Source organism: Mangifera indica, chromosome 16 (assembly GCF_011075055.1).
Source record: "Mangifera indica cultivar Alphonso chromosome 16, CATAS_Mindica_2.1, whole genome shotgun sequence".
NCBI classification, from domain to species: domain Eukaryota; kingdom Viridiplantae; phylum Streptophyta; class Magnoliopsida; order Sapindales; family Anacardiaceae; genus Mangifera; species Mangifera indica.
The window spans coordinates 9,413,467-9,426,496 of NC_058152.1; the positions used below are offsets into that span (position 1 = coordinate 9,413,467).

Below are 13,030 nucleotides of genomic sequence, written 5' to 3' on the forward strand. Positions count from 1 at the left end.
GGCTTGAACTAAAGCTCGTATTGTTGGTGATTCTTTTTCTTCTTTTATAACCACTCTGTTTTTTTCCTTCGGCGACTCAAATGAGTGGAGCTAAGTTTTATTTGGATTCAACTTATAAGAGAGGAAGATTTGGGATGGATTTTAGCCTAGCAAGATTTGGGTTTGCATGGGTCAGGTAAGCCCAAAGCAAAGGTCAGGAAAGAACCAGATTTTTTTGACTTTCCCTCCATAAAAGAATTGTGTCTAGTTTTCCCCACATTTTCTCTCAAACCAAACTCTCAAATTCTGCTCATTCCAACTATAGAAGACCATTGAACATTAAGAATATTGTAACATGCAACAATGCATGAATGTGGAGCTCAATATTCAATTTCCTCTTCGCAGTGCAATTTTTCTTCTTGAATTTTTTGCTTGGAATTATTGTTTCAGGTGTTGAACAAACCTGACCGGCTGCTTCAGCTTTAATTTCAAGTCATGCAAATAAATTACATTTCCAGAAATATTACATAGCAAAATGATATAAAACTTATATCTCACTATAATGAAACTGAACTCAGCTAGAATATTAATACATATTACATCTTGGAGGAAAACCAAAACTGTTTTCTCTAACAAGATGGCTATAAAATGGATGTGAACAATTTATGTGTTAACATGAAAGCAAAAGCAAGGCGAAATAAGACCATTATCGATTTTTTCTATTGTGTGACCACGGCATGAATGTTGTAACAAAAATAGAAATTGTAATTCATAATCCGGAAAGAGATTCTGTGGTGATTGCAGGTGGTGTTGGAGTGAAAAATTCATCATCAGTCCAATTAGTCTCGCCCCAATGGCGTAACATGCTCTTCCAGTTGCATAGCTTGTCGATGCATTTTTTTAAACGCCGATCCTCAATTTTGATTTTGTAATGCATATCTGTGTAGTTTGCCTGTTCGGCTTGCCTGCGATCCCATTCTAGTTGTGCCTTTTGCTTAGACTTCAATAGGCAGAATTGCTGCAACTGCTCAGGCATGGCATCATGCACTCTCCACCACTTCTCGTGGGCAACATCGCTGGCAAACTCTTGTAATATGTCAACATTCCAGTTGCAATCATAGTCGCGAAAGCACAACCATGGTTTCAAACCAAGATAGTGAAGAACATAGAGAATTGGAGGCTCAGATCCAAAGAGTCTAATTTTCTTTTGCTTAACTTCTTCGTCATCACCAATCCAAAAATGCTTCAAGAAGTTCATGTGCTTCGGAATTCGATGCCACCATGTAAAAACTTCATTCAAGTATCCCTGGTCGCCACCATTGTAGGACTCAAACTCATTAATGTGATCCATCAGAAGCTGGAATGTACAATTTGAGGGCTCAATAACCATAACACCAGAGTTAAACATTGTGCCATTGTTTCCTGTTGCAGAAATTTCAGGCATACCAAATAAGAAGTCAATATTTCTAAGTATTAATAAGTCTGCATCGATGAAAATTATCTTGTCGTAATCTGTGAGCTGCCATAGCCGAAACTTGCTGTAGTTCCATTCATTGTAAGCATCTTTCTCAGCTTTTGGGTTCCTGATCCTTTGTATTGTCCTGATTTTCCACCCAGCTGCCTCCAGGCCACTCCTATGGTACACGCTGATCGTGTCATCGACAAGAATTACAAGGTCCGGGGGGAGCCAGACATACGGATGCTCTGAGCAGCAGCAATGGCTCCACACACATACACATGAGCAGAATGGAGAATCGTTGCATATGCTTCTCGGTTCGCAATCCCTGTGTAATCCCTTCCTGTTTTTAAAGCGAATGTATGAGATTTCAAGCATAACATCTGATGAGAAATGCTGAACTTTATGCATAGCTAAATCTTATTTTGTACTGACCTTTATCTCTGAGTGGAAGTGCAAGTTCACAAGATCCAACTGGAAGCTGGAGTTTTTGTGTCAAAACATGTAAGTTTGGTCTATATAACCATACATGTCCTTCGCGAATCACAAGTTCCTTGCAAGTAAACAGGTTTGGTATCGGAAAGCACTTGGTAACAAGAAGCAAATACACAGGATAAGAGCCTTTTTCAGAAGCTGCAAGACCAGCTGCCGCAAGCTGCAAGTGCAGTCTAGCCACATCTTTAGACCAATTCCCTTCATTTCTACATGGAAGTTTAACAGCAATGAGATCCAGTCTCTTCCTCGGGGCATCAATCTTCGGAAGAATTGGGCAAACAGGAACATCTTTCTCTTCCTCTTCATCTATCCATTCGGGATACAACGAATCCCAAGTCACATTTTCTGCTGCATATTCCAGTCTCAGCACAGTGTGATTGGCATCAGGTATAAACTGCTTCCATGTACTGATTTCACTCTTGTTAAAATTCAAAATACCAATTCCTCGATAGTCATTCTGCTCACTCAGCTTCTCAATAACTTTCATAATATCATCCCAATCGATATCTAAATCTGAAACATAGCGAGGATCTGATCCTCTCCATATCCATCTGTTAACAAAACTTTGCCTGCATTGATGAACATAAGACTGATGATAGTTAAATCTGTCACCCAAAAAAATAGTTCCATTTATCACATAAACCCGACAATAAACTCAGAAACGAACTTACCGAGAATTCGAGTGAGATAGATGATTGTTAGAATAAACCTCAGGAGAGTAGATCAGTGTCACTAAGGTGCCACACATTATGATAACAAGAACAAGCTTCAATAGAGGAAATTTGCAGCAAGAATTTTTGTCATGGATTGATAAGCGGAATGGCTTTTCGCTTCCTTTCACTCTTTTCTGCACTTTTCTCTTGTATATATCTTCACTGCGTTCATTCAATCAATCAATCAAGTTTCAGAATAAACAAGAAAATTAGAAGATGAACCAGCACTAATGAAGAAGTTGCTATTGAACAAAACTTTAGATCCATGAGATTCTCATATTTTCAAACTGAAAATCTAAGACTAGAAACCAAAGGTATATTATGTTGCAGGCATAAAAAGGAAATTAACAAGTTCTAGCACTGGCTTGATCTCAAAGTCAATTGAGCACAAATTATACAAAAATCAACTCACATTGAAGCCGATAATCGATGTCTTGCTTCGACAGAACCAGCAGAATTTCCCATTGCTCCTCTCATTCTAATCTCCCACCAACCAAGAATAAGCTCAAATACTAACACTCAGAGTCTCAACGTTTTCCTAGAAAAAGCTGCATTTAAACCATGACAAAGATCCTCAGAAACCTCTAAAACATACCCTTTTAACAATGGACAAAATCAAAACCTCCTTCAAACAAATCAACGCTTATCTTAAACAACTCAAGCAAAAACATAATTGTAGCCAAGCAAACACATATGAATTAATGCAACACATTAAACAAAAAAGAAAAAGAAGAAATTATATTAATGCAGTGATTGAGAGAGATGCCTTACAGAGAATGCAGAAATGGGATGAATTCCTCAGTCAGTAACAACACAACCGGCTCAATATAGAGAGAGTTCACTTGTATTTGAATTCTTATGAAAGTTCCAATTTCATTTATTTATTTGTTTACCAACTTGTGATTTTAGCATCATTTAACAAGGACTTATGGTCAAACTACAAATACCCTTTTGCTGGAATTATTACCCAGAGAGTATGCGATGAGGCTACAATTAAAAGGAAGTAATGAAAAAGAAAATATTGATTTGGAAAATTTGTTGCCTGAAACAACAATGATAGAAAGAAAAGTAGCCTTTCACTTTCATACAAAATGGTTAGGTCACATAATATGAAGTCTTCATTTATAGCTAACTTGACAAAATATCCATGTATCTACTACTATAAAATATTGCATTAATACATCAACATAAGACTTATAAAATCACAATATAAAGAATATTGGATATTTGCAAACCAACACTATCTACACTCAGTTTTGAGTACTCAATTCGATACCCAAATGATCTATTATAATATGATCGAATGTTATTTTATTCTTAATTTAAAATTATTCAATCATATGATAACAAATCAAGACACCCAATTGGGTTTTCAAAATTGAATATACATGGTTTATTGATTTTAATACAAACATAGATACAAATGTTAAATTAACATTTAATTACATAATTACATGTTAACGTTTGTACTAATATTTGTTAAAATTGCTTAGTTTTCATATATTGATGTGAAATTTATGATCTACTAAAAATCTACTAGAATGAATTGAATTATGGAAAACAATGTGATAAGTTAATGAAAAAGATGATGCCTATTATGTTAGATTTTTCATTTTAATTTACTCAAAGAGGATAAGCCATTAAGGCAGAATTGACTTATTCTGATTTTTTGAACTTGCTGGTGAACTAAAACATTTAAGCAAAAAGTACAATAATTAAGGCAACAAGATCTATCAATTAATTGTAGAAAGTTGTTGCTAGATTAGGTTGATGAAAACAATTGGGTTGGTTGATGATGGCTATTGATTAAAATTAGGACCATATGTGATCAAATGTCCCATTCCATTTACCTCATAAAAGCTACCATTTAAAATTCTGAGTTACATCTCAATATTTTTTATTTTTCTGTATAATATAAAATTGCTTTTAAAACATTCCAACCCACATTTTACTCAAGAAAAATATTATGTGTACACACTTTTTAGTATATATAAATGGATGTACACATGAACAGTCATTGTATAACTGAATGTTACTTTATCATTAATTCAAAATTATTTAATTAGATGATGACACATCATTTATGTACCCATTTATATATTCAAAAGTGCATACATATAGTTTTATTATTTATCCAAACACATTTTCAAAATACTTTTTATATTTCTTGTTTTTGAAAACAAATAACCATGTTTAAATTTTCAATATAATTATGAGTACTTAATTTTGTAAACCTAATTAAGTATTCGGATGATGTATCATCATATAATTAGAGTACTTTAAATTAAAAATAAAATAATATTAAATTATATTAAGATACATTATTTAATGATCTACTTAAATACTCAAAATTGGATATATATAGCATTCTTTTTATATTTTATATCAAATACTTATATTTTATATACATTTATTTTTAAGATTGTATATGATTTTTCTTTTTCAAATATACCAACTCATCTAAATCAAATGTGCTTTCGTATGACTTATTAATTTTTTTAATTTTCGAAAACAATTTAAAAAAAAAAAAAGCAAAAATTTTTATTTATATTCTAAGTCATTTTTTTTTTCACTTTATATACCTGCAAATATTTGCCAAATATGGGGAAAATGTAAAATCCATTTTCCAAAATGGGGCGAAGAAGACCATACAAATTTTTTCTGTTTTTCTCCATTTATCTTGTAGAAAAAGCGATATACTTCACGACAAAATTCATTGAAAATAGGTGAAAGGGTCCTTTCAAAAATTACTATTTCACCTAACCCGAGGTATAACTTAATCTTAATTACTATTAGTCAAAGCCACAATTAGAAGGATCAATGAAATCGAGATTAACACATTAACATAATTTTAACAACTGATAATAACAATTTCATCTAAGTTTCCATTCTTCGCATCCAAGTAAAGAGAGTTTGAACCAAAAAAGATAGAGAAAAATTAAAATTACCTTTCTGGTTTAATATTGAAGGCCTAAGAAAACATTATTATGAAATCAAGTAATCATGGCACAGCAAAGCAAAAGAGTTTTAAGACTGAAGTTAGAACTGGATCTAGAGGAAGGGCACGTGGCAAGATGAGAAGTAAACACATGTGGTTTAAGATTAAGAAAGTGAAGTGGGACTGTCCTTGTCTGATGGAAACCTTGCATCATCTCTACGTGTCTCTCTGTTACTCAATGCCCCATGCATTTCTATATTTACTTTTTAATATAAAGTATTTTATATTGTATGTAAGATAAAAATATAATATGTGGTTTGAGATAAAGAGTAAGGTAGAGTTGGCTAGCTGGAATAAGAAAGAGGTGAAGTTGAAGGAAGTATGGAGGCTTGATATAATGTGTGTATTTTTGTATTGGAAGCAAAGCAAAAGAAAGCATGCAACCATAGGCAAGGCAAGATTTGAATTAGTTAAGGTTTTCCTTTCATGACCCGTGAGCCAAAGTTGAAAATAAAGGGTTTTGTATGAAAGATTTATTTAATATCATACATATTGTGGAATCCTTAACCATCCCATTAAACAAAATATGATGCACTCATAGTTTTCTAAATTGTTATTCAAATAAGTTAGTCTTTTTATAATGGTCTTCTATCTTTCTAGCTATTGTGTTTGCATTAATAGTTTTCTCAATACCTTCATCAGATTCTATTATTATAAATTTCTAACCACAGTCTGTATCAACTCGTCTCATATATTTTTTTCTTTCATATTAGATTATGAAAGAAGAAAAAAGAAAAAATGTAATAATAATAATTGATTTTATCGTAGAATAACTTATGATATTTATATCGATTTATCTTGTGTTCTAACATTTTATATTAGATAAACCTCACATGATAAGTGTCTTGACTCTATTTATCTTTTGTTTCATTTCTTTAAGAGAAATCACAAACAATTAGTTTTTATAGAAATACTAATAGAAAAATAAAGTATAATCTTGACATTAAAAATATATTCCTCAATAATCTTATTTTAATTATTCAACGAGACTTAAATAATAAATATTAATATTTAAAGTTTGAATATTCACATCTTAAATTATTGAATTAAAAATAATTAATTAATTATGGGAATTATGCCTCTCGATTAGGCCCATAAGTTTATGTAATCTATTTTCATGTTAGAAATAAATATAAGGCAATTTAATTATTAAAGTAAACTTTTTCAATAAAACTATACATGTTTTATTGCATTAAACTTGATGTATGATGGATTACGTTTATTCCATTAAAAATATAGTGGAAAATTGATATAAATTGACAAATCTGTTTGTGATAAAATGAGTATATCTCACGTTTTGAAAATAGTGCTATTATGGACCATTAGATTGGTTGAGTGTTGAATGTGAGAGGTACGCATGATTGGTGGGGTTGGTCTTTTACTTGTACAAGGAGTTTCAAACAGGGTGGTCAACATGACAATATTTTTATCAAGAACAAGATGTATTTAGAGTAGTTTGGTTTCTTACTCAAAAGTTTGTCTTTATGGTTATATTATTATTTGTTATGGCTATAATTCAATAGCGTGAGAGTATACAAAAGTGGTATATGTGATTACAAAGACACACTTAAAACTTAAGACATTAAATTTAGACTTATAATAACTTTTGTTGATCACATTATCCCATAAAGATAATAGATGATGACTATTTGTGTAGATAGGGGATAAAGATAAAAGGTATTGAGAAAATCATGAAATTGTCAAGATTCCTTTTTCTAGGTGATTGAGAAAATCACATAAATCTCAAAATTTGTCCATTATAAAGCTTATGAATAAAAAGCTTTTATTCGCATTCACAGCTCCTGATCTGGCCTCTAATTTAGCTTTCTTTTGAAAATACTTGGTGCGTGACTTGGGTTCTATTTTGGAAGCAAAGACCTCCCTGGATGCAATCAAAAGAAAACTCTTGATTCCCTTTTCTTTGGGTTGCATTTTGAGGCTTTTGCTCCCTTAGATGTTGGTCCAGACTGTTTAGTATAGGACGAGGTTTTGGCTTGTATAGATGGTAGTTTGTAGTGCTTAGGTAGTCTTTCTGTGCTTTTGTCTCGTTTGGTTTCCTTTATTCCTCTGTGGAGTCCTATCTTTGTTTACTTTCAGAGAGTAACTCAAGAGATGGTTTTCTCTCGTAACTTGGTTCGTCTTGTCCTGTTGCCCCTTTTTCGTTGGGTGAGCTCTGGTTGTTTCAGCTTCATCTTGGATCCTTTTTTGTGGTTTTAATATATATTTACTTGGCAGAAAAAAAAAAAATCTTACAAGTATTTCTAGTTGCTATACATGCTATCACTAAATATTACCCACATAGCTAGTAAATTTTTTAATGCAGCTCATGCACATCTTCTCTTAGACAATAATGACCGCACAACGAGTATTGGAAAAATGATATATATGAAAAGATTAGTTCATCTAATTTTTTATTTATTAATGTTATATCTTCGATCATGGAAAATGTGCCAAGAATTTTTGGTCAAAATTAGGCCAAATGATTATTTCCCACCCAAGGTTTAATGCAAAAATAATTTTTCACTCGTTAACTATCAAAATTTTAAATACCCACCTGTCTATTAAATTTTATTATTTTTATCAAAGGTAAAATTATTATTTGAAAATTTTATTTAAACTTATATTTTAAGATTACCCTAAAGTTTTAAAATGTTTAAAAACTGACTTTTTCCCTCTCAAACTCTGGGTTTTTAAACTCTCGTTTTTTTTCCATTACAATTGTCCCCTGAGATTTTTAGAAAATTTTAATTACACCCCAATCTTCCTTTCTCCTTCTTCTTGGCAAAGATTTGCCACAATTGGCTATCTTCATTGGAGACGAAGATGAAGGGTCTTCATTTGAAACGAAGATGATTTCATCTTAGTCTCCAATGAAGACAGCAAGAGAGGGGAGTGAGAGAGGCCAGGAGGGAGAGGAAAGGTAGGAATGAGAGAGCTGGCAGATGATTGCCCAAGATCAAATCTGAAAACTAAGGGAAAGAGAAGAGATGAAACAAAATGTTTTAAAAAGGTGGGGGGGTGGTTGTAATGAGAAAAAAGATAAGAGTTTAAAACCCTAAACTTGGGGGGTGGCGGTAGGGAGTAGAAGTTAGTTTCCAAATCTAGAAAATATAAGGTTAGAGGATAAAAATAAACATTTTAAAACTTTAAGATAATTCAAAATATGATTTAAAAAAAAAATTTAAATGATGATTTTACTTTTAACAATAATAGTTAAATTTAATATATAGGTGAGTATTTAGATTTTCAATAATTAACATGTGGGAAGTCGGATTTGCATCTAGGGCTGGATTCAAACCGAGCCAGCTCGAGCTCGGGCTCGGCTCGGCTCGGTTCAAGCCCGAAACGAGCCGGGCTCTGCTCGGCTCGATCGAGCTCGAGCCGAGCTCGAGCTGGCTCGGCTTGGCAGGGCAAATTTTTTTAAAAATTTTTTATACAAAATGACATCGTTTTGATCCATATATATACACAAAACGATGTCGCTTTGATATGAAAAACGAGCCAAACCGAGCCAAAAACGAGCCGAGTTCAGCTCGAGTCGAGCTCGAGCCGAACTCAAGCCACCCCTAAATAAAGCGAGCCGAGCTCGGCTCGGCTCGAATCCAGCCCTATTTGCATCAAACCTTGGGTGGAAAATAGTCTTTTGGCCTCAAAATTATAATTGATATTTATTAAGGTGTACATTCCATGGTGACCTTAAAACCTAATCTATATGTTGTCCCAAAAATAAATTCATTAACTGTCTATTTAACTTTTATCGTATGAAGACAGGAGATTAAAGAAAGGAAAACTAGAGAAAGTTTCTTTCATCACAAATTAAACAACTTGAGAAAGAGAGAATTCTAATTTCGGTTTCTTTGCTGTGGTGTCGGTTTGTATTAATAAAGAATGTTAGTTTCAATTACTATCATTTTAGTCCTTTTAAATTAATACACTGTATATTAACTCAATAATTATATTAAGTGATATGAACATACCCTTAAAAAGAAAATCGAAAATTGAAACTAATTCTAGTGCATAACGTGTTTGTCATGTTTATGAGGGGAACAGTTGTGATAGTATTAGAAATATGTATTTTGGTCATTTCAATGTAATTCCCAAGACAATTAACAATTTTTAAATTAATAAAATTATATGTAAAAATTTTAATTATATAATTAGATATATATAGATTATATGTTATATCGTAATTAAATGATTTTAAATAAAAAATAAATACAAAATTACATAATATTATATTATCTAAATATTCAATTAAATGTTCAAAATCAAATGTTATCAAGGTTGATACCCTGTTAATCCATGAATATCATCACAACACCTTTAACTGCAAAATGGATGCTGATATTACAAATATATCAAAATTAAGCAACATTCAATTTAACAGATTGAGTTGAAATTCATAGCATTTTAAATAATGATATACAAAATTTACATACACTGACCTCGCTGTCGAATCCTGTAATCACCTTAAGTCCTTGTCAAAGGCTGAATTGGAGAAAAAGGGCTACAAATTTGATCCCTACTTTGAGAGACTTTCTTATTGATGTTCTAAAAGTGCAACTGCAGAATATGAGACTGAGAGATTGATAAATTTTAGTGCTGTATGCTTGATTAATGCTTAAAAAGGTTCAGTATCTGAAGAATTAAGGATATTGTAAGCTATCAAGCAATGAAATTAAAAAAAAAAAAAACATAGCAGCATCTCATATCTCAGACTCAGAGATTTTTTCCTCTTTTGGGGAAGCAAACTGCCTGGTAAGCCGGGATCTTTGCCAAGGATCTAAGGGAGCTCTTGGTGGTGGTTGAGGGGTTGGTGGTTTTGACTGCCTAAGCTCATTTTCTCTGTCAACAAACCTGCTCAAATGTGAAAGAGAATGATTTAAATATATGGTTGATCCCAATGACAATTGATCAAAACTCAAATTCAACTAATGAACAAATTTTGTATAGTGATCATCTGGTCCACTTTTGTACATTCATTTTATATATAATCCTTCATGTTTCCTGTCAAAAAACAATTAAGGAACAAATTTTGAGCTTTATCAGATGTTTTCTAGGATAAAGATATCCTATTTAGTCCACTACCTCAACAACAGGATGCCCCACAAGTGTGTGCAAGCATGTTGGTATAACCAAGGACAGGTAATTTCAAAAATACGTTTGTTATCCAAAAAATGAACAGAAACAAAAACCAAATTGATAGTCCATTTTCATTTGATCTCCCTAATGGTTGTTTTGTTATGAATTTCTCGTTCAAACTAAGTTCATCCACAGCTCCCCAACATGACCTCGACAGTTCAAACTTTGTTAAAAAATATATATATATATATAAAATATTGCAACTGTTCCTTCCAGAAGTGTTTTCTTCAAATCATTATCTGGACAATTAGCAAACATCACTAGAAATGAGTAGAAAACAGGACATATTGGAGAAGTTTAACAAAACCAAGGGTGGCAACTAGCAACATTACAGTCAAGTCTTCTAAGCTAACAAACAATATGTAACAAATAAACAAATCTTACTCAATATAGGCCATTGGAGCTGCATCACCAACTCGTATACGAGTTCGAAGTAGTCTTGTGTATCCACCTGCCCTATCTCTGTAACAGAAAACACCCACCAAATTAAAATATACATGGATCACGTACAGAAAAAATTGACATGCTAGGACTCACTTGTATCGATAAGCTAGTTCTGTAAATAGCTTGTGAATAACATCATCCCCTCGCACAAATGCTGCAGCACGTCTTGCAGCACACAGAGAACCCTGTCATTATATCAAAACAAAATAGAATGAACTCAATGGGCAATAAACACTCATAAACAGGAAGTCTACAGATGAAACAAAATATGAAATCTCTACCCTAGAAGCTCTCACCAAAGGATTGATCTATTCCAGGTTTCTGATACTTCTTTTTAGATAATAATCAGCAAAACCCAGGTATATGAGTTGTTCAGGCAGCTACTCCTACACTCAAGAGTTTTTTCAGTGAATCAAGGTAAAAGCATTAGCTATAGTATATCAGAACTCTCAAAGGCATTCACCTTCATTTTTTATGTCTTCTCCACTATCTGCCAATTTGTTTCTCTCTTCTATTCTTACTCTAAGACAGTATTAAAGGAGAATATACCAGCATCCTATCTTTGAATTGGTCCTTTGAGATCTAAACTTATTCCAGGTTCCATACCGATATAGTAATTAAACCAAATTTATCTAAGAAAACTATATTCATGATCCATAAAGTTAATTTTTTGGATGAAAGGCATCAATATTGTTTAGTTTCAGCTTCATCCATAGACTAAAATCTTAAGATTTCATAACCTACTAAATAGAAGAATAAGGATTGTAAAGTTTCGTAAACCTTAAAACCAAATTAATTTTACCATCTTACAATTCATACTACAAAACCTTATTGACAACAAATAAAGAGACAAGAACAAAAATTCAATTCAGCCCAATGCTAAAGCAGGCAAAAATCCAATGTGTTATACACACCTCTTTTCCAAGCTGTACCATATTATCAGCAAGTCGCCTAATTTCTTTAGCCTGTAATAACAAAACAAAAAATAAAAACAGAAATTATTAAAAAAAATCTTCAAAATTTTTGGTATATTTAATTAATATAAATTCAGAACTCTGATGTACACTCGATCACTAGCTAGATGAAAAACAAAGTATATAAAGAAGGGGGTCAGAAATTAACATTTCATCTTCTTCCTCTTATGCAAATTCCAAAAATGAAATATCAAATAAAAAGAAGTTAAATTTCTTTTTAATTATAATACCAAACAATTTTTCCGTTGAGAAAATTGGATAAACTAAAAAATTTTCCCTCATCATATTGAATAACACAAATAGAGTAATGATAAAAACAATTTATCAAATAAATGATCAAACCCTACGAAAGCCTAAAAAGGAGAAACAAAAAGAGGAGGACCTTGGCAACAGTGGTTTCGATTCTCTCGTGCTTCACCAACTGAGAGACCATCGTTCTGAACATACAAAAATCACATTCAATAACCTAAAAATTGAAAAAGTTAACAAAACCCTGAAAATGTAGGGTTTAGAGAAAAGGGAAAAGAGAGAAATATACGAAAAAAACCTGAGCATTGACATTCTGTGACCGGTGGGTCGATTAAGCTTCCGAAATTTCGTCATTTTCAGAGAGAAAGTTGGAAGCTTGTTAAGAGAGAGAGCGAGACTCAGGGAGAAATGATAAACCCTAAAATCGAAACGCCGAAACGAAAAGGGAGCAGCTTTTGAGTGACTGACTCATTGTGGGCTGGGCTTTGTTCATATTTCTGGTTCGGCCTTTTTGTCTTTTCACTTTTGGAAGTGATTTTTAGCCCCCATTTAATTGATTTTCACGCTCAATTAGTAAATT

General features: G+C 32.5%; 2 protein-coding genes across 2 annotated transcripts; both read right to left on the reverse strand.

Annotated features, from left to right (window-relative positions):
- Positions 1-423: 423 nt before the first annotated feature.
- Positions 424-3,624, reverse strand: LOC123198793 (UDP-glucuronate:xylan alpha-glucuronosyltransferase 1). The gene is given in 6 exon segments (XM_044613567.1): positions 424-1,659; positions 1,662-1,778; positions 1,871-2,499; positions 2,602-2,805; positions 3,056-3,191; positions 3,415-3,624. Coding segments are annotated over 5 exon segments (1,926 nt in total). The 5' UTR covers positions 3,121-3,191; positions 3,415-3,624; the 3' UTR covers positions 424-748.
- Positions 3,625-9,963: 6,339 nt separating this feature from the next.
- On the reverse strand, positions 9,964-12,905 carry LOC123198743 (50S ribosomal protein L17-like). The gene is made up of 6 exons (XM_044613500.1): positions 12,749-12,905; positions 12,584-12,638; positions 12,142-12,192; positions 11,321-11,412; positions 11,168-11,245; positions 9,964-10,498 (listed from the first exon to the last, which is right to left on the reverse strand). The coding sequence occupies exons 1-6, from the start codon at positions 12,802-12,804 to the stop codon at positions 10,348-10,350; spliced, it is 483 nt and encodes a 160-aa protein (XP_044469435.1). The 5' UTR covers positions 12,805-12,905; the 3' UTR covers positions 9,964-10,347.
- Positions 12,906-13,030: the final 125 nt, after the last annotated feature.

Bases quoted from the DNA above. Each gene is read 5' to 3' on its own strand.
- LOC123198743 (XM_044613500.1), bottom strand. From the start codon at position 12,804: ATGACGAAATTTCGGAAGCTTAATCGACCCACCGGTCACAGAATGTCA. The intron at 12,193-12,583 runs GTCCTCCTCTTT...TTGTTATTACAG, and splicing joins TCGAAACCACTGTTGCCAAG to GCTAAAGAAATTAGGCGACT. The intron at 11,413-12,141 runs GTGTGTATAACA...ATATAATGACAG, and splicing joins TGGTACAGCTTGGAAAAGAG to GGTTCTCTGTGTGCTGCAAG.